At 45.4% G+C, this 25,022-nt stretch overlaps 1 protein-coding gene across 11 annotated transcripts in view; it reads left to right on the top strand.

Moving 5' to 3' along the window:
- Window positions 1-25,022, top strand: part of ANO10 (anoctamin 10) — a 107,416-nt gene that overhangs the window by 504 nt on the left and 81,890 nt on the right. For all 11 annotated transcript variants that reach the window (XM_040994327.1, XM_040994326.1, XM_040994324.1 and 8 more), the window contains exons 2-7: window positions 8,273-8,425; window positions 11,057-11,254; window positions 13,517-13,651; window positions 19,065-19,184; window positions 22,211-22,780; window positions 23,370-23,425. In XM_040994327.1, the coding sequence (XP_040850261.1) occupies window positions 8,287-8,425; window positions 11,057-11,254; window positions 13,517-13,651; window positions 19,065-19,184; window positions 22,211-22,780; window positions 23,370-23,425 (1,218 nt within the window). In that variant the 5' untranslated portion in view covers window positions 8,273-8,286. The remainder of the gene's footprint in view (window positions 1-8,272; window positions 8,426-11,056; window positions 11,255-13,516; window positions 13,652-19,064; window positions 19,185-22,210; window positions 22,781-23,369; window positions 23,426-25,022) is intronic.

Here is a 25,022-nt window from a genome sequence, read left to right as displayed (position 1 = left end):
GTGCCCCGGGCACACTGTGCAGCCTGGCTCCTGGACGCCGGTCGGGGGCAGCTCCGGGAGCGTGTGGGGGCGGGGCTCGCCACCTGCAGCTGCGCCTCGTTCTCCCGGTGCGCTGCACCTGAGAATCCGGACGACCCGGCAGTTGTTTCAACTTAAATCCTGAGTTAAAAATCTCTCCCTATGGGTTTCCTTCCTTTTTTTTTTTTTTCCGTGTAAAGCTACTTTTCTTTTTAAGGTCTACTTTCCATGTAGTCACTCCAATCTGAAAGACTTAAGTGTTTTCTACGACGCGCCTGGTTCTGTGAGTTAGGATTTTTTTTAAAAAAAGTTTATCAGATGAGCTGCATAAAGTCTCTTCTGATCAGCTGTGGTTGCCAGAGTCTGAAATTTAAAAGGGCGAAAATAAAAGCAGGTAGGAAGGGCCTGGGAAATTAAAGTGTGTGTGCCTAAACCCAGGGAGGTGCCGTTTCATTGCAGAAAACTTGGAAGATAGAGACTAGAATTTAACACCCTCCCTCCCTCTCCCACTGGTAATTTTACCTCCTCGGTCAGCACTCATATGCATTCTTCAGTTTTTGTGTTTTTTCTATATGTAAATATACATATATACGTAATCAGAACAGCATTGTCACATTTCTTTGTAGTTTGTTCTTTACCCCCTCCCATTTGAAATTTTTTTTCAACTTGGCATTTACCCGAATCGCTGCAAATTCTTACACATTTTTCTTTTTAAGATTTATTTGGAAATCCGTCGGCTGGTTCGCTCCCCTCATGGCTGGAATGCCCAGGGCTGAGGCTGGCTCTGTCTGTCCATCTCCCGCATGGCTGGCAGGGGCAAACACTTGGGCCATCTTCTGCAGCTTCTCCCAGGCCCTTGGCAGGGAGCTGGAGCGGCAGGGACTGGGACCAGCACCCAGAGGGCTGCTGCTGCTGCAGGTGGCAGCTCTACTGTGCTATAGTGCAGGTCTCACACTTTTTTTTTTTAGGTTATTTGAAGGTTCTAGAAAGATCTATAGTCTGCTGGCTCATTCCCCAAATAGCTGCAGCATCTGGGCCTGCAGCTGGACCATGCTACAGCCGGAACTCCAGGCAGGTCTGCTTTCCCTGAGCCGTCGTGTAGCTGCCTCAGGAGCGTTAGCAGGGAGCGGCTGACGCTGCACTTCAAGGTGCCCTAACACCCAGCCTGAAAACAGCGTTTTAAATGGTTGTGTCCCTTTTCTGGGTTAATTCTTTTACCAGATGTTAGAATGCCAGCTCTGTACTTCACAGTGTGCTTGCAGATGAAGATTCAGTATTGCTTGAGGTAGCTGTGCTAAAGTTTCTTTTGAGTTCTTTGTTTTTATAAGCAGCACAACCTTTGTTTTTTCCGATTACTAGCTTAGCATCCGTCTAGAGTTGAATGCATGTATCAGTCTACTTGCTTTCCGTCTGTAGGTGTTTGTGTAGATGTATTACACAGAGGGAAACAGAATGTTTATACGGAATAGAATCTACTTTTCAAAAACTTTTTAAAATAACTTAGATTCACAAAAATTTGCTAAGTTGGTACACAGACTTCTCATTTGCTTTTCACTCATTTCCGGCAAAGGGTGGTTTCTTGTGTAACAGGAGGCAATGAGTGAAACCGGGAAATTCACATCGTTACTAGTCTAAGTGTTAGGCCACCTGATCGAAATTTACATTGTTACAGAATCTTGGGCCACCTGCTGGAAACTTCACTGATGGCCTGGTGGTGCCCGAGGCTCCACTCCAGTATCCCGGGTTGGGTTCAGTGGGCAGTTTGTCTTTACCCCTTCCTGCATTGAGTGTTGTGGCGCAGACCTGTGAGCTAACGCAAGCCTGCTAGGAAGCCCGTGACTTCCCTAGGTTTGTACCTGAATTCTCCTGCCTGAGAGGAGGAAGTCTGTCTTCATTTCCTGGATAAGTTGAGTGCTGTTTGATGGGTCTATGGAATCCATTAGGGACCTTTTAATTTCCTTTATGTGCGCTTGTAAATCATCAGGGAGACACACAGGTAGAAGGCGTGACCCAGGAAATCTCTTGTTCCTGTTTTATGGGGCTGTGAATTGCCGCGGGAATCTCTCAGAAGGCGGAGTGCCCCAGCTGCACCTCCAAGGCTTGGGAGGTGACTGCTCGGAGTGTTAGCTGATCCTGGATTTAGAGCTGAAGGTCCTTGACCAGGGGCCTCCCTTCTGGAGTGACTTTAGGACCATCCGGACAGGAGCCTGTGGGGGCCAGGCCCAGCAAGATAAGCAGGCAGCTGTCTGCCCTCCCCCGGGCCCCAGCGGACCCTCATGTTAGCCTTGAGACGTTTATCAGGCTGAAGTTTTCGGTTCCGAGGCTGTAGTCAGGCCGGTGGGCATGAGAAACAGAAAGGTCTTCAGATGACATGGTTTTGTTTGTAGAGTTACAGGTCCTGGTCCTGCCTTACCGCTGCCCCGTCGGTGGTGTGCCTGTGGGTGTCACTGCCTGGGTGACATGACCCGGTCGGTGAGGGCCTCGCCGAGCTCTGCTCCACGTCTGCCTCCCACCCTGCTTTCCACCCTTGTCCTCCGCGTCGCAGCTAGGCGGGAGGGGATGTGCTTACATGCTGTAACCTTTTATTTCTCATTGATCAGCAGAAAGCATCCTGATGTTGGTTAACTTTTACCCAGAAGAAAAGAGTGGTTTTTTTTTTTTTTTTTAAGATTTATTTTATTTTTATTACAAAGTCAGATGAACAGAGAGGAGGAGAGACAGAGAGGAAGATCTTCCGTCCGATGATTCACTCCTCAAGTGAGCGCAACGGCCGGTGCTGTGCTGATCCGAAGCCAGGAGCCCAGATCCTCTTCTGGGTCTTCCACACGGGTGCACGGTCCCTAGGCTTTGGGCCATCCTTGACTGCTTTCCCAGGCCACAGGCAGGGAGCTGGATGGGGAGCGGGGCTGTCATGATTAGAACTATATATGGGATCCCGGCACTTTCAAGGCAAGGACCTTAGCTGCTAGGCCACTGCACTGGGCCCAGAAGAAAACAGTTTTAAGACCAGTTCTAGCTTTTATACAAGATTGGCATGGTTTTAGTCTGATAAAGCAAAATGTCTTGTATCATACAGTTTTTTTTAAAAGCACTTGATCTTAATGAAAGTGTATTTTGCACTTACTACTGAAAATGGAGGACTTCCGTGCTGTTTTGTAAGTATGGAGCCCCATCTTTGTGATCATAAAAACTATCAGTTCATTAAGATTCAAATAAAAAATGTAAAGAGGAAAGGTAAAAGCATCCTAAATCCCACCTCCCAAGAGGAGCAATTGATGGAAACACAGCACTAATATGGTTTGTGTACACACATTGATGCACACGTCCCTACCGGCCCCTAATGATGCAGGCCTGGGGCAGCCTGCCCCGTCCTGCCTGGAGATGCAGGAAAAGGCCTTTCACTTAAGTTCTCAGTGATGAAGTAGAAGACTCTCCGTTTCAAGGGGTCAGTGTGAGGATTAAGTGAGTTCATTCACACAAAAGTTGGTAGCACGGGTCCGGCATAGTAGCCTAGTAGCTAAAGCCCTCATCTTGTATGCACCAGGATCCCATATGTATGCCAGTTCTAATCCTGGTGGCCCCGCTTCTCATCCAGCTCCCTGCTTGAGGCCCGGGAAAGCAGTGGAGGATGGCCCCAAAGCCTTGGGACCCTGTACCCATGTGGGAGACCTGGAGGAGGTTCCTGGCTCCTGGCTTCGGATTGGCACAGCTCCAGCGTTGCGGTCACTTGGGGAGTGAGTCATTGGACGGAAGATCTTCCTCTCTATCTGTCCTCTCTGTGTATGTGCCTTTCTAATAAAAAAAAATCTTTATAAAAAAAATTGGTAGCACAGTGCTTCAAAAATAATAAATCCTCAGCAAATGATAGCTAGTGTCATTTTGCTATTGCCATGTGTTTATTATATAATTTATGTGGGACATACTTGGCATATTTTGCCTTCTAATGGGAAGACCTTCCATGTTAATATAGTTGGATTTCTATCCTATCATTCTAGCAGATTATTTTGCTATGTTTTTTAAGCCAATCTGTTGATGGACATTCAGCAATATCTAATAAGATATTTTCTAATGTTTATCTTTTGCTGTGAATACATAAACACAGTAAGCACAATACATAATGAGCTTTTGCATGCATATTTGGTTCATTGTCTTTTTTTTTTTTAAAGTGTACTTTTTTGAAAGAGTGACAGAGGGGCAGTTAGGGAGCGTCCATCAGCTGTTTTACTCTCCACGTGGCCACCAGGACCAGCGCTGAGTCAGCTGAAGGCAGGAGCCTGGAACTCCATCCTGGTCTTCATGCGGGTTGCAGGGATCCGGACACTTGCTTTTGCAGTCACGTCAACAGGGAGCTGCACTGGAGGTAGAGTAGCCAGGACTTGAACTGTTGCTGCAAGAGGGGAAGCTGGTGTAGCAAGCAGTGGTTTATCCTGCTGTGCCATAACACTAGTCCCCAGTAACCTGTGAGAGGTAAATTTCGTGAGTAAGGAAAGCTAAAATATATGTACATATACAGATGCACTTGGTTTTCTTCGTGGAACAGATTCCTGGAAGTTGGCATTGCTATGTTGAAGAGTACGATTTTTTTTTCCCCAAAATTTTTAGTTTGCTTTCTGGAAAGGTGGTTTCAAATTACAGCTTCTGTCCTCAAAATATGAAAATACTCCAGTTCTTTATCCAAAATTTTTCCCATGTTAGCTGTATATATATATTTATTTATACATATATACACACATATATATAAATATATATATTTGAATGATAGTCACTTATTTCAAAGACAAAGTGGTGGAGAGCGCGGGGAGGAAGGGAGAAAGAGCCGGAAAGATTGTGTATGTGCTGATTGAACCCCCGCATTCTCATCACGCGGGCCGGGTCGGACCGGAGGCAGGGGCCAGGAACTCCATCCAGGTGTCCGGTGAGGGAAGCCAGGCGCCTGAGCAGCTGCTGCTGCCTCCGCGGGCGCGTTAGCAGGAAGCTAGAGAGCAGGTGCAGAATGTCGGGAATTGAGCTGGCACTCCGGTTTGGGTTGCAGGCATCTCAAGCAGTGGTTTAGCTTGCTGAGCTACAAAGCTTGCCTAACTTGGGCAGATTTCAAAAGGACAGAGCATCTTGTTATTTTGTATCTCTTTTATCAGTAATTTTGAATATCTTTTCAAGTGTATGTTGGTGTATTTCTTTTGTGAATCCTATTTTCATGATTTTGTATTTGTTACTGATTTGTAAGAACTGTGTGTCCGGATTGGTGGCTGTTATCCTTCACCCATTGCATGTGTTTGTTAAGGTGTGGTTTGCATAATTAGCAGCATGTGATATCTCATGGAAGATTAATCAGCCAGTGTTCATTGTGAGTTTTTAGTGTTCAGAAAAAAATATTTTAAAGCCTGATTTTAAAAATGTACTTGTCATACAGACATTGAGAGAAAGAGTGCACTCGTCAGCTGCTTTACTCCACACTGCCCACAGTGGGCAGACCTGGGCAGACCTGGGCAGACCTGGGCCAGGGCGCACACTGGGGCTGGGGACCAAGTCCAGGCCTCCCAGGGCAGTCAGCTGACGGCCCCTCTCGGGTTTGCATGAGCAGGAAGCTGGAATTCAGGGGACAGGCCCTGGAATGAACCCAGGTCCCTCGCTGTGGGGCATCAGGCTTAACCACTGAGGCCGAACACCTGCCCCTGTAGTTTTAGGGAAACGCCTTTTAATCAATCAAGCTGTTTTATGACCTGGTAATTATTAATAAGAGGGACATTTTTGAAGTTGCACAATGCATAAATATTCACAACCTTTGATCTTTGATAACAGTCTATACATACTCCGCCAAAGACTTGGGCTCTTTCCGCTGAGTGTTCTTTACCACTTTGCAACTTCTTCGTTCCCAGTTCTTTCCACTGAAGGCTTTCTGCTGCTTAGGCTCTTCCCACACAATGCGTGCCCGTTCCCGCTCCCACCTGGCGCTGGGCTAGAATTGCTTCGTGCACACCTGCTGCTAGACCAGGGCTCCTCAAAGGAAAGCTGTAGACTTTGCTTCTGTTGCTTCGGGTCCTGTCATGGCCTGGCTCTTCATAGTGCGTGGTAAATGTTTCTTGTGTTTGATAGCTCTGTTTTTTTTTAAGATGATAAAGCTATGCTTTTAAATTCTATTGGCACATTAGCATGTTGCCCAGAGTTTTATCACGAAAGACTTGAACAGTTCGTGAGGAATTGGGGAATGCTATGAAGAACATCCGTTTTCTTGCACCCTCAGTGTGCCTGTTGCAGCCGCTGTGACTGACATGTGGGCCTCTGCTGGAGGATCTGCAGGGATCCCTTCTCTGGGGCGGTGTGAGCTGGGGCTCCGTTACCGTCATGGCTGCACTCAGAGGACACAGCCTCCCGCTCTGCTCCAGCCAGCCTTGTTACACTGTCTTTATCCTTACTGCGTTGGCGTGCCCTGCGCTCTTCTCCCGTGTGGAATATGATTCTTGCTGTGCGTGTGCCCAGGCATTGTTAGCTCACTGGAGGCCAACACTGCATCCTGTGTGATCTCATTTCCTTCACAGAAACCAGCATGTTTGCTTTAACCCGTGCTTTTAGGTAGTGCTCCTGGGTGGCTCTGGAGTATAATTTGAATCTAGCCCAGCCACTTGGATGTAATGAGGTTGCATGAGGCAGTGATTTCCAGCAGAGAAGGGCGCTGCACTGCTCAGTGCTGGCTGCTCCTGTGTGACTGTGCACACCAAGTGATTACCTCGATGAAGTACAGAATTAGGAGAAATTTGACAAAGTCTCAAAGTTGCCCCCAGATGGGACCGCTGCTTTAGAGAGCCTCACGTGGCCCTGGGGGATGGGTGTCAGGCCTGCCTCATTGGCTCCCATGGCGGCTCTCTGAGTTGGTGCCCATACTGTTCAAACTTGGTAGCAGAGCTAAAATATGGCATCCCTCATCTCTCCTGCTGTCTCCCTCCGTCCCTTCTGCTTTCTCAGTCTCTGGTTCTCCGCCTCCTCCCCTACCTCCTTCCCTTTGAGCCATTTCTTAAGATGCCTAAGAACTTGGAATAATTTTTTTTAAGTATAAACGAAATTTAAACTCCCCCCACAGGGCCCGGCGCGGTAGCCTAATTGCTAAAGTCCTCTCATTGCTGGCCCAGGAGCCCACATGGGCGCTGCTTCGTATCCTGGCAGCCCTGTTTCCCACCCAGCTCCCTGCTTGTGGCCTGGGAAAGCAGTCTTTTTCACTTTCTCACTTTCTCAGGGATACTTTGTTTTTAGGGGTGGGGTGAAAGGGGCTGTGGGGGGAGGTTAGTCCTAAGGAAGGACTATTAGGATTAAAATGAGTCACATACATATAGGCACCTAGCACACTACTTTGTATGCAGTGAACACTTAATAAAGGATTTTGTGTATTGCATTTATGTTTAGGTTAGTACAGTTTTCAGTCAAGCTTCCCTTAGGCTCTTCACTTTTCAACATATTTTTCAACTCTAGAATCCTGTTAAAATTGGTTTCCTAGTTTCCAGTTTTTTGTCAGAACTCGCTGTCTCTTGGTTCCTGGCCCAGTGGCCGCTGTACATCCTTTTGGGTGGGTTTCTCTGCAGCTTGCTGCACATCTAGTTATCTCCACTGCTAGACAGTGCTGTTCCAGGCTTTAGTTCCGTGCAGGGCTTCAGGCCCACCGCTGTCTTCAGGTTGTGCTCTGTAAGATCCCAACTTAAAGCAAAATTCACCTTCCCCTTGGCATGCTCTGTACTAACGACAGATTTTGTACCCGGCGTCTCTGTGTGTTGGTGAGTGGTCTTCGGCCAGGGGGTTTGTGGTTGGATTACTCTATCTTGGAAGTGGAAGTCTTGGCTTCTACTTTTTAGGTAAGGTGTCATAGTTTTAGAATGTGATTTTGGAGGAAATGCTAGCCCCTCTTCTAACTAAGTGCCCTAGAAAGTTCTGTGTGCTCGCACTGTAACCATTTGTTACCCACTCACCAGTTTTGGTTTATCTTAGTCTGTTCAGCTCTCAGTGTCTGTGGATTTTGCCCCTAACGTGTCCTGACCTCTCCTCTGCTACTGTTCAGGCCAGTATCAGCTCTTTCCAGAATATTCCAAAAGTGCCCATACCCTATGGGATTTGTGATAGTTCCGTACTGACTACGTTGGTGCCTGTGTATGGTGAGAAATTTGTCTTGATCTGGGAAGCTAGAAGTAGGTGTAAATACAGTGAAAATACAAACTCTCTACAGCCTATTTCTCTTTGCTACATTAACCATTCCTTCTGTTTTATTTTTTAGCAAGTTTGTCAAAGATGAAAGTGACCTTATCAGCTTTGGATACCTCTGAGAGTTCTTTTACCCCTTTGGTAGTCATAGAACTGGCTCAGGATGTCAAAGAAGAAACCAAAGAATGGCTGAAAAACAGAATTATTGCTAAAAAGAAAGATGGAGGTGAGTGACCTGTTAGCACTGTAGATATTCCGATGCTTACTTCCGGTGGCCTACTGTCTACACGAAATCTGTGAGCTTTCTACTGAAAATTTACCTACAGTACCCCATGCAATGTAAAAGCTGTGTAAATAGTTGTCCTGCATGTTGTTAGGGAATATTGGCAAGAAAAAAAAGTGTGTGCAAGTTCACAATAGATGCAGCCATTATAGGTCCAACTACATTTTACATCCAAAGTTGATTACATCTATGGAAGGCAAGAACATGGCTTACAATTTTCAACACATTTCTTTAGTAATGCGTATTTCTCTTCTCTCTCTCTTTTTATCTGCCTAGGCCTTTAAAATACATCGTAATTCCGCATTAGATTGTAAGCCTCTGTTAGACTTGACCGGGACTGTGAGTGATGCTCTTCACAGCTTTAAGCACCACACCCAGAGCAGTGCTTCATGCACAGCAGGAGTCTTGGGCGCAGGATTCCAGGGCTTTGGGCTGTCCTCTACTGCTCTGTGGAATGAAAGAACACGTATGCACCAATTGCTCTTTTTGTGTTGTGATTGTGGTACCACGGAAGAGGTGTGTGCGGTTTTTGCTACGATGTTATGGTTGGTGTGGAGAGTGTGGGCAGCTCCTGGGACTGTTAGTGAAGAGCTGTCACAGAGCAAAATCTAGTACGTACAAAGGAATCCCTTGCTCATAAAAGGGGACAGAAGGATTAAGTGACTGGCAGCGATCTTTGGAGCAGTGAGAGATGCAGCCAAGATTTAGTCTTCTTGAAGGAGTCGGGTCTGGGTAACAAGGCAGCAGGTGCTTTCTATGAGCGAATCTTTCATAAACCACACAGAACAACATTGTTTTAAAAACGTTTTTTAAAATGGATTTGAAAGGCAGAGTTTGGAGAAGGGAGAGAAGGGAGCATCCTCCAGCTACTGGTTCCTTCCTCAGGTGGTCTCAACAGCTGGGGCTAGACCAGGCTGATGTTAGGAGCCTGGCAGTTCCTGCAGGTTTCCTACTTACATGCAGGGGCCCAAGCTCTTGTGGCATCCTGCACTGCCTTCCCAGGCACATTAGGAGGGAGCTAGACCAGAAGTGGAGAAGTGGGGGTCTCAAATCAGCACTCTTACGAGTTACTGGTCTCAGAGGTGGTTACTTTACCTGCTGTGCCACAATGCTGGCCCACAAAACAGCAGCTTAAACTATTCAGGGTCTTTAAACAACAGAATAAACTTAAGCTTTTTTTCCCTGGTAGACTGTAGTCCTTGTAGACTGTAGTGTTGTTTTAAAATATCTAATCAAAATGGAATTAAAAAATTAATGGAGTCAAAAAGGAAACTTAAAAACAAGAGATTCTGCTTGCTGAAATTTGAATTATTTTGCTAGTCTGGAGTCTGTTCTCTAAAATGTGTGCCTGTATGAGCACTTGTAGTATTTTAGCATGAGAGACTCCATTATATCCCCAGCCTTCTTTTTTGCATTTGTGGACATACGTGAACAGGTTTGGGGGCACGTCTTTCTACATGGTTTACATGGTCATAAGAAACATTCTAGGAAGGCATTGTTTTCTAGATAAAGGTGGTAGATTTAATACTTGGGTTCATTTCTGTTTTCTTCTAGACTGGTAATAAAAATAACTGAAGAAAACATATTTATTTATTGTTATTGCTAGCAATAAAAACTAGAAACCTAGAAAGAAGGTGGATGAATAATAATAACCTCAGGTTTGAAAAAGCCCTAACTTATTCTGGCATGGGAGAAAGTTAAGATGCATTCTAGTATATACTGCACAGTACTCTGAAAGACTGAAGAATTAAGAAAAATGGGGTCCTTTTTTTTTTAAAAAGATTTATTTTTATTAAAAAGTCAGATATACACAGAGGAGAGAAACAGAGCAAGATCTTCCGTCTGATGATTCACTCCCCAAGTGACCGCAATGGCTGGTGCTGCACCGATCTGAAGCCGGGATCCAGGAACCTCTTCCGGGTCTCCCACGCGGGTGCAGGGTTTCAAAGCTTTGGGCCGTCCTCGACTGCTTTCCCAGGCCACAGGCAGGGAGCTGGATGGGAAGCAGAGCTGCTGGGACACAAACTGCTGCCCATGTGGGATCCTTGTGTGTGCAAGGAGAGGATTTAGCCACTAGGCTATCACACCAAGCACTAAAACTGATCTTTTAAAAGAAGAACTTAATTGAATTTGGAAATTTATGGGAAAGTCACTGGAAAGTTACATTGCTTTTTACTATTTAATATTTAACAGTCACAGAGTTATAATCCATGTAATTACATTACACGTGTGGCTTTTCTTCTGAAATATTTTATTTGAAATTAATTTTCTTAAATTTTGACCTATTTATACTCATAAGCTTTATCTTTTCCATTTTTTTTACTCAGTGCAATTTGATACCCAGATACAACAGATCTACTTATCATTTGAGAAGATGTCAACCTTTATTGCTATGTATCCCAGTTTTTGCATTCATTAAAAAAATATCCCCAATTCCTACTTATTTGTTACCTGGAAGGCAATTTTAAATTACTATTAAAATTTATTTTCTTTCTAGCAAACCAGAAACATATCTATGCAGACAGTATTGGTTTTTAAAGCCTCTGTCTCTAAGACGGTGCTTTGTTCTTGCAGGTGCTCAGTTGTTGTTCAGGCCATTGCTCAATAAGTTTGAGAAAGAAACACTAGAAAACCAGAACCTGTACCTCGTTGGTGCCTCCAAGATTCGATTGTTGCTGGGGGCCGAAGCCGTGGGGCTGGTGAAAGAGTGCAATGACGATGCCATGAGAGCCTTCACATACGGAACGCGACACAACTTCAAAGGTTTTGATGGTAAGTCCCAGAATTTACTTCTATAAAACTTCATTTAACAACAAGATGTCTTTGATGAATACTTCAGAGTCAGGAAACTGGAGTAAAGAATCCAGGTGAATAGGCTCTGTGGACCTCATGGTCTCCATTGTGTGGACTCACCCCTGCTAGTGCAGGTGGAATAACCTCAGAGCATCGGTTAGTGGATCAGTGAGATTGTGCTTGAACCAAACTTTATTTCTTATTTCTTTTTTTTTTTTAAGATTTATTTTTATTGGAAAGTCAGATATACAGAGAGGAGAGACAGAGAGGAAGATCTTCCATCTGATGATTCACTCCCCAAGTGAGCGCAACGGCTGATGCTATGCCAATCCAAAGCCAGGAGCCTCTTCCGGGTCTCTCACGCGGGTGCAGGTTCCCAAAGCTTTGGGCCGTCCTCGACTGCTTTCCCGGGCCACAGGCAGGGAGCTGGATGGGAAGTGGGGCCGTCAGGATAAGAACTGCCGCCCATATGGGATCCCGGGCGTGCAAGGCGAGGACTTTAACCACTGTGCCACCATGCTGGGCCCGAACCAAACTTTATTAAACCTCATGGCTCAGGCCCACGGGCCAGCAGAAGGGACAGGTGTCATCAGCTGCATACTGCCAGGAAACTCTACAGACACGCATGGACCAGAAGTGGCCACAAGAAGCAGAACCAAGAAGGGCATCTGGGCCCATCCTTGGAGGCAAACCTGTTTAGCAGTTCTGCAAAGAGAGTCCTGCTGGGAAGAGTAAGGGCTGAAGCCATTAGGAAGCGTGTCAGGATCCTCTCTCCCTGTCAAGAATGGCAGACAATTCACAGTCATTGTATCTGATGCAGGGTGCTTGCATTTTATTTGGAGAATGATGAAGTTCTGTTTGTTGGACTTAGTTGAAAATGTTCGGTGTTGGTGGCGTCCCTGGTGTTGTCAGGGACTCAGTGGATCTGTTTTGGCCCCATGCAAAGTGAAGAAGACTAACATCATAAAATGTGATGGGAAATCATATTAATAATACACATTATCCTATGTCAAAAACCAGAATGAAAACAAAGAAATGAAACCCTATGTGGCAAGCCAGATTCGGGCCCCGGGCCATGCTTTGCCGCTCCTGGAGTGGTGGGACACAAATGAGCAGGGTTATGTGTGACTCATATCATTACATTCTGATTCTTACAGTGATTGGAACTTACTTGATATAGAAAAAGCTTATAAGAAATACAAAGGTACTGTATTCTAGAAACCTCAGTTCCTGAATTTTCTGCTATTAAATGTGGCAGGGCAGTTGATTCTATTTAGGATGCAAAGCAGTTTCCATAAGAGTTTTAGAACAACCTGAGGAAGCTGGGGCCGCTGTGGCATCAGAGTGGGAGTTTGGTGTTAGTCGCACTGGACCCTGCCAGAGCCTGCAGGGCTGCTTGTGATTGGGCTGCCTTTGATTTCCTCTGGAGTTTTGTACTCTACCTCAGTGATTAAGGTGAACGCGTCTTAACTAAGAAGATTCAGCTATCAGAAAGCGAGACTATTTTCTTACCAGAATAAAAAAAAAATATTTATTTTTATTGCAAAGTCAGATACACAGAGAGGAGGACAGAGAGGAAGATCTTCCATCCACTAGTTCACTCCCCAAGTGGCCTCAATGGCCCAAACTGCACCGATGGAAGCCAGGAGCCAGGAGCTTCTTCTGGGTCTCCCACGCGGGTGCAGGGTCCCAAGGCTTTGGGCCGTCCTCCACTGCTTTCCAACACCACAAGCAGGGAGCTGGATGGGATTAGAACCAGTGCGCATTTGGGATCTTGGTACGTGCAAGGCAAGGACTTTAGCTGCTAGGCCATCGTGCTGGGCCCTACCATAATTTTTTTCTCTGCCCTTTATGAGAGAAAGGAATAGAATGGCTCTAGAGTTTGAAAATTTTGCCATGTGGACGAACTTCTTCCATTTCATCCCTGGCTAAAAATACAGTTAGAATTCAAGAACATGCTGCCTTTTCTTTGGTGCTAAATGAGATCAGAGCAGGTATATGTTGATTAAAATGGCTGTACCATGTTATATACTTTATATAACATTGCATATTGAAAAACTGAAGAAGTGTATCAAGTTTTTATTGTTATAAAAGATGTAAAGAATTTTATGTTGTACTTAATTTGCCAATTTTATGCTAACTTTTTTTGTTTATTATATCATGTTCATAGTTTAATTGGAGTGTGCAATTTTAACCTGGTTATTACTGAGAAAATAACTGGAAATTTTTGTCTTATTTTAGATAACAATGATGATTTCCTCACGATGGCAGAGTGCCAATTCATCATCAAGCATGAACTTGAAAATCTGAGAGCTAGAGATGAAAAAATGATCCCTGGTTACCCGCAGGCAAAGCTGTATCCAGGGAAATCATTAAGTAAGTCATTATGTCAGTCAGTTTCATTAATACACATCTTAGTGTAACTACCATTTTGTTTCTTAATAAGAATAAATAGAAAATCGTGGAGACTTCCCCCCCACCCCCACTTTTCCTTTTTTTTTTTTTTTTACTAAAAAAGTTAGGCAATTTTTCAGTAACTTGTCTTTTTGTAGACATGTCTTTACTCTTTGCTTCATTTTATTGTACCTGTAAATGAATGTTCTGCTCTGTATAGTTCTCCACTTGCTAATGATGAAGGCTGACCTCACACACTGTACAGTGAGCTGTGAACACACCCACCGATACCTCAGTTAAAATTAGGAACAGTTACACCCCAACACTGTGCTGTAAGGAAACATTGGTGGGCGAAGTGATGTGTTCCTGGGCTCTCTGTCCACTCTCTCTGATCTCTCTGATCTCAGCGTGTGCGAACACGTATAAACATGAGAAAGTCTAACATTTACAGCGTAGCATGATACCTGAGTGCAGACCAGCTGTTTGCATCTTTTTGGTTTCCTATAAGTCCATTTTAAAGAGAATGTATTCTTCACATTTGTTTCTATTTTTATCAACTGAAAACAATAATACAAATGTATAATCATTCAAGTGTAGGTCATGGTCCTTCTCTTATCCCAAGTTCCAAATCCCCCTTGCCATTCTTGTTATAAACTGTGGGAGAAACATTGCTCAGGAAAACACCTGTATGCAAACAAATAGGAGGTTATGGTGTGAATCCTTTTTGGTCTTGGTTTTCTTTATTGGGAAGTTATGTTTTGGTCATCGTTTTAGATTACTGTGTTAGGTCTGACTCATTAGGTTTGATAGGCCACCCAGCATTCTGTTATCTGAGTGACATCCTATTCACGAACTTTAAATCTTTTCCCTTCAGTTTTCTTTTGCTGTGAACAAAGTAGGGAGTTCTCAGAAGTGCATGTGGTTTAGCGTATGTGTCACTGGTGAAGATATTGCCAAATTTCCCTCCACAGTGATTGCGTCAGTTGACCAAGGAAAGTCTTGTTGTATTTGAACAGTTAGCATGTTGCTGACTTTTGACTTAAACAATTTTATCATATTTAGAAAGCATCTATTCTGCTTTAAGATTTTTTTTTGCGTGTGCCTATATGTTTTATCAGATACTTTTTTGGTAGCATATAGGAACATTATTATAAATCTGTTTTTACTAATATAGAAAGTGTGGTTCATTTGAGGGTACTTTGAAAAGTTCATGGAAAAATGCAATTGAAAGATATGCTTATTTTTGGTGCAAAAATTCAAGCTCCATGCATAGTGTTCTTAACAATACACATTTTCTATTTGCATTCTGCTTTGTCTTACAGAATATCACTTTCCAGCTGAATTCCAGTTGTAATTTTATTTTTACATCTGTATTGGTGTGACTTGACTGTTTAGATGTTTTATTGCATTTCTGAATTTCTTTTACATATATGTTATTAATTTTGTCATTTAGGTCTTGTATCCTTCCAACTTTTTTTCCTGTTAAGATTTATTTTGATTTATTTGAGATACAGAGTTACAGTAACAGAGGGAAAGGCAGAAAGAGAGCTTTACCCCACTGAGTCTCTCCTCAGATAGCTATAACATCTGGGTCTGAGCCATGCCAAAACCAGGAGTTTCATCTGGGTCTCCCACATTGGTGCAGGGGGCCAATCTACTGCTGCTGCTTTTCCCAGGCTGTTAGCAGGGAGCTGGATTGAAAATGGAGCCAGTCAGAACTTGAGCCAGCACCCATAAGGAATGTCAACATCGCAGAAGGAGGTTTTACTCACTGTGCAACTACGCAGGTGTTTGTGGGTTTGTTTTTCCTTGATCTATCACAGCCTTATATATTTGTTTCTGTTAATTATGTTTCTGTCAGTTTGCTCTTTTTGTCATGCTATTGTTTTATGAATTCTACAGCTATTTTGTTGACTGCATAGTTTTTAGGTCAATTTTAATTATGGAGTGTACTTTTTAATCCTTATAAAATATTCTTCATGTTACTTAAAGAGAAAGAAAGGAAGAATGGAGTGAGGGATGGTCCTTGTTTACAAAACATTATACCAGCAACAAAACTGCTTCTATTGTGGATGCCAGTCCAGCTGTCTGGGCACAGCAACCAGCCAGGGCCCTCACATGATCTGATCAATGCGAAGAAACAGGAAGAAATAGGATGCTTATGTTAGCAATGTACAGCCCCAGCCAGCTGTGTATTTTATTTGATGTAGTATTGAGCAGTCTGAAAAAATTTCTTCTTGCTAAGAGGATCTGAAAGATCTAAGAATTTTGGAATGGCACCAAACAACTACCTAAATACAGAATGTGGAAATCATGGTTAGATAGTGGCAGAAATAAATCACTGGCCTATTTGTATTCATGACATTGATTTAAAAACTAAGCAAGCAGAAAACATGAAGAAACCTTTATTTCTTACAAAAGGAAGGGGGTGAAAAGCATCTCCGCAAGCCACAAATGCAGAAAATCAATCCATCGTCTGCTGAGCCCAGGCACCTGTGAACCTGGGGCCAGTGGGTGGGGTACTCCTGAACACCAGTGATGCATTGCCCAGCATACGGGCCAAGATGGATCCCTGGTGGGCCCCTGGAGCATGTCTGCCCGCTTTGTAGCACCACAGCCAGGTAGGCAGGGTGAGGTTGGAGGGCCAGAAGGACAGGGCTGTTGTGTAGCGGGCAGGAGCTGCCTCCTGGAAGCCGGAGCTGCCGCTGACTAGCTGTGGTGCCCTGTGTCTTGGTTGGCCAAAGACAGGCATAAGTGATAAACGGAACCAAAAACTCCTGCAGGAACAGGACTCCTCTGAGGCTCGCTGCAGAGACTTGGGCCACTTAGGGCAAGCACACGGCCAGGCAAGCTCTAAGTGCCTTGCTGCCTCAACTCCCTGCTGGAGCATCCCCAGTAACCCTCTCTCTAAGCCACACTTCCTCCAAAAACTGCCAGGCCGGAAAGCATAGAGATGCGTTAAAAAGGCAAGTGATAATCACCAAGAAACTGGCACAGAGCTCCCTGCAGAACGCACTACAAGGAACACCAAAACTAGCGCAACGAGGAAAAGAAGCCACAAACTAAAGGCAAATAGGAAAACACGGGAGAAAATGACAGCTTCCAGCCACCTTAGACTTGGGTCTTTCAGACAGTGATTGTTTGGGTAATTGTTCAGTGGCTGTGATAGTCAGGACCGCAGTACTTGACCAGAGATCACTCAAGTACTCTTGAAGGGAAGGAGCCCACTTTAAGTTGTTGCTTTTTTTAAATAGGCCTGCACAACATCCTATTCTTCCTTGAAAGGAAGACTGCTTCCTAGTAATTACCCTCTTAGCTGACACAAGAAGCTTGAAGGGTTTAAAAAAAAAAAAGGCAACCCTTTATTTTTAGAAGCTGAAACCAGAAGCCATGGAGAGGAGAAGCCCAGTAATTTAGAGCTGCAGCCTCCTGTTCTCAGTCCTTGGCTCCTTCTATTTTTAGAGATCCCCAGACTGGTTCTTAAGCCTGCTTGAAAACTCTTACCAACGGGTGGAGTCATGTATTTCAAAAGAACTGAGACACAGTAAAAATAATCATTTAGATGCCTTAAGTCAGTTCTAGGTTAAAACCTTGAAGAGGCTGGGATAAGGATGGGACAAGGAGAGGATGAGCCGGCCCGTGCATCCCCAGGAAGGACTGAGCTATCCAGGCAGCTGGAGAAAAGGCCAGGGAGACCTGGGGAGTAACAGTAGGGATACCAGGTTGGGGAGACTGCTGTCACCTGATTCAGATGTCCTTTGCACTCCAGTTGTTGGTGTTTGGGGAACGTAGGCTTTTCATTCATGCCGTCTCAGCTCCAGCTTCAAACACCTTTCCTCAGCGTAGCTTACTCATGAGATGTCCACTCTAATAAGAGCCGAGTTCTAAGAATCAGTTTCAGAACCCAGACCGTTTCTTGTAGCTAGTGTCGGATATCTCATCTCTGTTTTCTGCCCCCCCCCTTTTTTTCCATTTCTAAGAGGCTCGGTTTGCTCTTCAGTTATTCTGAAGGGTTTTTATGAGAACCTGACCCATGAACACACTGCTTCTGTTTGCCACATGTAGTTTCGCTGCACTGGAGACGGATATGGTGTTTCTCCTACATGCCAGACATCGGTTTGCAATTCTCATGGAGGGGGTGGTCTCAAACTGATTTCTTTATCACCATCTTAGGTGACAGGAAGATAGGAGGTAAGAGTTGGACTGACAAAACCTCAAGAAGCTCACAGCTTACCGATGGATGATATAGCCCAGTTAAAAACAGACAAGAAAGGCAAAGCATCCTTTGTTGATGCCTGCTCCATCTTTAAAGCAGTCCGTTCTTTGGTGGAGTCTGTAGGAGGGACCAATGGAAAACGCTCCCTCGTTTTCCAATAGTGGCTCAAGGCATTTGACTTCTCCATTGCAGTGAGCACATGTTCACCCGAGGACTGGGATGCCACCCAAGCTTCTCCCCCAGTGAGTCCCTCCAAGTAATTACTCTGCGGGGAAGAGAATGTCCCATTCTCACTTGATACTGCCTTTGCTCATTGCCTTTTATCACCATGTGTGTTTGCATTACCGACTGTCCCAGGCAAACGATGGCTGAAAGTAGGAAGTATGGATTTGGTTGTGATACTTGCTGTTTGCATGTCAATCTTGGTTTTCAGATCAGCAACATTGGAAATAATATCAAACAGAATGAAAGACTATTTTCTTTAGCTTCACGCTCATGGGAGGCCAGACTGGTTAAAATTTTTCCACAGGCAATTTTGTGATCTGTTTTCAAATTTAAAATAAATATATACCCTTAGTCTGGCCCTTAGCAACTCCACTTCCAAGTTTGTGAAACAAGGGGATGGTAGACGAGTAGCAAAAGACACTTGTACATGAATGTTGGCATTATTAGTAGGGGCACAAAAGGGAAACATTTTCCAGAAGAGAATCAGTTAGATCATGGCATTTCATACAAGGAAATGTGGGACTCTGTAGCTTGGGTGTTTTGGGTTCTATCTATATTGACATTAAAATATTAAATACTGTTATGGGAGAAAAGTTTACAAAGCAAAGTGATGACTCCATTTTTGCTTTTAAAGTATACATTTAGTATTTATGAAAGCATGTTTGGAAGTCGGGCCACAGACTAAATTTTTATGATAGTGGAATAGGGAGAGAGTCTCATTTAAATTTGTGTGCTTTTATATGATACAGAATTTCACATTAGCTTAACATCGCACCTCAGAGTGATGAAGGTCTCTCCCAACCCCGAAAGACGACTGATCCACACACTTGGAGCAGGCAGGATGACGCTGCCCTGTGCGGAGGACGCCTCGGCCTGCACTGTACTCGGAGTACTTGCTGAAGCAGGACGCCATGCACAGTCCCTTTGACGTGGTTTGCCGTGTTCTCTCCACAGTGAGAAGATTACTCACATCTGGCATTGTGGTGCAGTTGTTTCCGCTGCATGACAACGAAGCCTTGAAGAAGCTCGAGGACTCCTGGTACACCCGCTTGGCTTTGAAGTATCAGCCCATAGGTGTGTGTCCGCCACCGTGCTCTCAGAGAAAACACTCCGACGGAAAGTGCCCCCAGCCCGGGAGTCGTATGCCATGGCAGATAGGACTCTGACAGGCACGGGTCACCCACTCACCCACTCTTCTTGGGGGAGGTAACAGGGTGAGCTAGGTGACTTTGAAGCCAGGAGCCAAGAACTTCCTCCAGGTGTTCCACATGGGTGATGGAGGCCCAAGTGTTGCGCCTCTGCCTCCCCAGGCCATTGTCAGGAAGCTGGGTCTGAGCTGGGACAGGCAGGACTTGAATCAGGACAATTTGGGATGGAAGCGTTGCAGACGGTGTCTTCAGCCATACTGCCATGCTGCACTGCTGCTGCCCCCACTTGGATTTTTTGACTTTCCAATACTATTCTAGACTAACTAAATCTTACACTTTTGCTGAATTCACTGACTATCAGGCAATTCATAGTGGTTTTTATGAATGTATGTCAGAGTAAAATAGGTTTTATAAGAATTGAGTTTGTCGGGGCCCGGCGCGGTGGCGCAAGTGGTTAAGTCCTCGCCTTGCACGCCCGGGATCCCATATGGGCGCCGGTTCTAATCCCGGCAGCCCCGCTTCCCTTCCAGCTCCCTGCCTGTGGCCTGGGAAGGCAGTTGAGGACGGCCCAAAGCTTTGGGACCCTGTACCCGCGTGGGAGACCCGGAAGAGGCTCCTGGCTTCGGATCGGCATAGTATCGACCCGTTGCGGCTCACTTGGGGAGTGAATCATCGGATGGAAGATCTTCCTCTCTGTATCTCCTCTCTGTATATCCGCCTTTCCAATGAAAAAATAATAAAAATAAAATCTTTAAAAAAAGAATTGAGTTTGTCAGCATTTTTTTTAAAGATTTATTTTTATTATTTTTTAATTGGAAAGGCGGATATACAGAGAGGAGAGACAGAGAGGAAGATCTTCCGTCTGATGATTCACTCCCCAAGTGAGCGCAACGGGCCGATACTATGCCGATCCGAAGCCAGGAGCCTCTTCCAGGTCTCCCACATGGGTGCAGGTTCCCAAAGCTTTGGGCCGTCCTCGACTGCTTTCCCGGGCCACAGGCAGGGAGCTGGATGGGAAGCGGGGCTGCCGGGATTAGAACCGGCGCCCCTATGGGATCCCGGGCGTGCAAGGCGAGGACCTTTAACCACTTGCGCCACCGCGCCGGGCCCTGTCAGCATTTTATATATAAAAAATTTGTATTTTTATATTAAGAGTGGGCCTAGCTATGCTCCTGTAAAGGGCAGGTGAATAACAGATGCAAAACATCTTTTTAGCTAGTATAAATATTCTGGTATGTATTACAGGACTGGTCCTTTTTCTCTAAATACAGTTATGATTATTTGGTACGTATTAAACATTATGTGAAGTTATATCAGCATGGATGTTCAAATCTTGTGGTTTAGTTATATTTTCTTTTTTTTTTTTAAGATTTTTTTTTATTGGAAAGGCAGATATATAGAGAGGAGGAGAGACAGTGAGAAAGATCTTCTATCTACTGACTCACTCCTCGAGTGGTCGCAGTGGCCAGAGCTGAGCTGAGCCAAAGCCAGGAGCCAGAAGCTTCTTCTAGGTCTCCCATGCGGGTGCAGGGTCCCAAGGCTTTGGGCCGTCCTCGACTGCTTTCCCAGGCCACAAGCAGGGAGCTGGATGGGAAGCGGGGCCACCAGGATTAGACCTGGTGCCCATATGGGATCTTGGTGTGTGCAAGACAAGGACTTTAGCCACTAGGCTACTGCACTGGGTCCTGGTTACATTTTCTTAAGAGTGTGAATTCCATTTAAGTTGATCTTTATCAGAAGTGTTGTGACTATTTTCTTTAAATGACATTTCTCTTTTGATGGTTTCTAAGGGAATTCGTTCCAAATTTCCTTTTAATTTCTATTTGTGAAAACAACTATTACAGTGTTAGAACCATGAGCATAGTTTTTTTAAATATTCTCATTTAAAATTGTATTTTGAATTTTTACTTTTATCCTCTGAAAGAGTTGTTTTCAACCACTCAGTGACACGAGTCATCCTAATTTATGCTTAGAACAGTTTTTCTTTTTGTTTTGGCATTTAAGTGCAGTAAGTTTGAATACTGACTGCAAAGTGTGTGAGGTGACGCTAACTCACAGCTGCTTCCTGGGAAGTCAGGGGAGGAGGTGAGTTGATGGGGCAGGCTGGGTATAAGGTGGTCAGGCGTTTGTGGGGACAGGCTGGTACAGGTGATGGTAGCTGGGGCACAAACATTTTCCCTGAGACCCAAACAGGAAGGCCGTCTGATTCTGTTGTGAATAAGCTTGATTTGCCACAGAAGCGGTGGAAACTTTAGCAAGGATTGTCAGTATGGGCACCAAGGACCATATCTCAACTGCCAAGGAGAGCACAGCGAATTTGAGTGCCCTCTTAGGTCATCCAGTTCCTATTGGATCTCCCACATGGGGTTGAAGCAGCCCAGAACCCTCCTCACAGGGTCTGATGACATAGGAACAACAGCCAGGAGCCCCGGGAGGTCCTCAGAGACAGAAGAATTGTAAGTTTCCTTCTGCACTCAGGAGAGGAGCTTTCTCTGGTCCTTACTTAGTTCCCCATCCTCTCTTGCACTGACCAACAGTCACTCAGGTGTCCCCAAATTAGATCAGATAGACAGACTTCTACAGAAAGATTTGAACAGACAGGAGAAAGTCAGCTGGCCTATAATTGCTCAGCCTGTGCCTTACTGGTCAGTCTCCCGACTTGACCTTTCCTAGACCTCACCAGGTAGGATGCAGGGTTCAGTGACTCCTCATTGGCTAAGATATTGGAGATTTCTCTGTGCACCTGCCTACTGTTCTACTCCTCAGTTGTTAATATATGACTTGTTAGAATTATAAGTCTTGATTATCCTAAAATGCACGAAGTTCTGTAAAATCTCACTTGAATACTATGCACTGCTAAATATATATAATAATAAAAAAAAATGGATAAGCTTGAAACGAAGAAAGTCTCTAGCAGTCTGTAGATGAGTCCTTTCTTTCCTCCCACCGTAGACAACATTCGTGGCTACTTCGGAGAAACAATCGCTCTTTACTTTGGGTTTTTGGAATATTTCACTTTCGCCTTAATCCCCATGGCCGTCATTGGGTTGCCTTACTACCTGTTTGTGTGGGAAGACTATGACAAGTATGTGATCTTCGCCTCCTTCAACCTGATCTGGTCCACGGTGATCCTGGAGGTGTGGAAGCGCGGCTGTGCCAACATGAGCTACAGGTGGGGGACTCTGGTCATGAAGAGGCAGTTTGAGGAGCCCCGGCCAGGCTTCCACGGGGTCCTGGGGGTCAACTCGGTCACCGGCAGGGAGGAGCCTCTCTACTCCACCTACAAGAGGCAGATGCGTATTTACCTCGTCTCGCTGCCCTTCGTGTGCGCCTGCCTCTACTTCTCCCTGTACGTCATGATGATCTACTTCGACATGGAGACCTGGGCCTTGGGGCTGCATGAGAGCAGCGAGTCGGAGTGGACCAGCCTCTTGCTGTACGTGCCCAGCATCATCTACGCCATCGTGATTGAGATCATGAACCGCCTCTACCGTTACGCCGCCGAGTTTCTGACTTCCTGGGGTGAGTACCGATGCTCTGTACTCATGGCTTAGCTGCCTAGGAGGAGTGTGCTTGGCTCATGTAGCACTGCTGCCTCACAGGGAACATAGCTGTGGCTCTGGGCTCTGAAGCTGTCAGAAGAGGTCCTGGGGCTTTGTGAGGGCTGATGTCTCCAGGTCACCTTAGCGCTCACTGACTGCCAGTTAGATGCTGTGTGCTAGGTGCCCTGCTAAGTACTCAACCCTCGGTATCTCACTTTCTCCTCCTCTGGGAACAATGCAGTTCAGGTCATTTCACCGTTTTATGGGTAAAGATGTGGACAGAGAACAGGTTGCGGGCAGCAAATTGCAGAGCCTAGTGGAGGCCGACCTAGCTGTCCAACACCTGGGCTCCTAACACTGCAGCTGTGTGCTTCGCCAAGCAGGAAGTAGGTGGAAATTGTCTTGATGACACTCCGCTAAAGGCACTGTGGCTAATACCCTAGGAGCCTTTTAGCCACTGTGGCTCTGGTGGCACACACACTTGCTCTCATTTCCTGCTTCACATCACGCAGGTGCATCCCCATTGTTTTCCTATCTGAGAGAAATGACATCTTATTTTAATATTTTAGAGAACCACAGATTGGAGTCTGCCTACCAGAATCATCTAGTTCTGAAGGTCTTAGTGGTAAGTAGAGTTTTCAATGTGGAAATCCATTTTAATTTATAATAATGGTTCTTATTATTTATTACTTAGGGATATAAGTAGGAAGAATTGCTTCTAATTAAAGATATTGGATACTTTGTGCAAATAGGCGAGGATTAATAAACGCGTGCACATCCATATTCATTTGTCTTCTTATAACTGCATGTGTGGAATAAGATTTCAAAATGTGGGAAATAGAATTAGAGCCAATTTACAATTACTTTCTCATCTTTGTAATTAAAAAATTGTATTTGCTTGAAAGGCAAGGAGACAGTTGAGGAGAGCAACAGAGACAGATCTTCTGTCTACTGGTTCATTCTTCTGATTCTTGGGCCAGGATGAGGCCAAGGGCCCAGAGCTCACTCCAGGTCGCTTGCACAGGTAGCAGGGACCCAAGTACTCGAGTCGTCAGCTGCTGCCCGCATGGTCTGCCTTAGCAGGAAGCAGAGCTAGGAGTCAAACCCAGGCAGTCGAGGGCATCTTAACCTCTGTACCAAGTGCCCACTCCTCTGGTTAGATAAAAAATGGCACCACTTTTTAGAAAAGTTTCCGAGGCCCTCAGGGTTTCTGTCATGTTCTGCTGGGTGGGAAGAAGAGGGCAGAAAGAGAGCACGGTGTAGGCTGTTGACCGTGTCAAAGCTCACATGCCCTTCCCACTGTTGTTACAAATAATAAAGCAGTGACCAGCTGTTGACCGTCCGTGTCAAAGCTCACATGCCCTTCCCACTGTTGCTACAAATAATAAAGCAGTGACCAGCTGTTGTCAGGGGCTTTGCTTCACCCTGGGTCACGTGTCTGAGTGTGTGGAGTCCGCGTGGTGCTTCCAGCCAATCTGATGGAACACAGTTCATGTTCTTTACTCCTGAGAGCAGGCTCCAGACCCTCACTTAGAAACAGCCTGGTCTCCAGCCCTTGGCTCCACAACAAGTCCTCTAAGCTCAGAGCCTCGTGTGCTCTGCGCAAGACCCGATGTTTGAGATGCAGGTACAGACTCAGTGCCAGGGTTAGGGGTTCTCCTTGTCCAGAAGCGCTTGAACCTGCGGTGTGAATGGGATTGTTGAGAAAGATTATACACGGGAGATTTTCTGGCATCCAGTGATTTGTAAGACATTATTCTCCAAAAGCACCAGGTAAAGTGTAGGGCACTGCCTTGGAAACAGACCTGGCAGTTGACCTGTTCTTCCTCCTTGATCTTCTGGGATGGTGTTTTCCAGCCTTCCCAGCTTTGGCTTTTCCACTTCTGCTTTGACTTAGTACAGCCATCCAGGGACCGTGATGGTCTTGCTGTGGCTCAGTTTCGAGTGACTCCCCAAGTCCTCATGTGTTACCTGCTCCCTCTGGCACACATGACCGCCTTTCTCTGGGCCAGCGATGCTGGAGGCACAAGGAAACCAGTGCCAGGTTAGTTACAAGTTCTGGAGCAGGAGAGCTACTCCACGAAAGCAGGCAGTTTGTGGCAGACTCTTCCTGACGGGCTGGCCCACACACCTGCATCTGGCAGACCAGGAGAGGTCATGCCTCTGGTCCAGGCATGCTTCCCCAGCCAGGCCTCTTGCTAGTACCTCCTGCATTCTTGAGT

Source organism: Ochotona curzoniae, unplaced genomic scaffold (assembly GCF_017591425.1).
Source record: "Ochotona curzoniae isolate NIBS_2020 unplaced genomic scaffold, NIBS_Ocur_1.0 contig_908, whole genome shotgun sequence".
Classification (NCBI taxonomy): domain Eukaryota; kingdom Metazoa; phylum Chordata; class Mammalia; order Lagomorpha; family Ochotonidae; genus Ochotona; species Ochotona curzoniae.
This window is presented reverse-complemented; position numbering and strand designations above follow the sequence as displayed.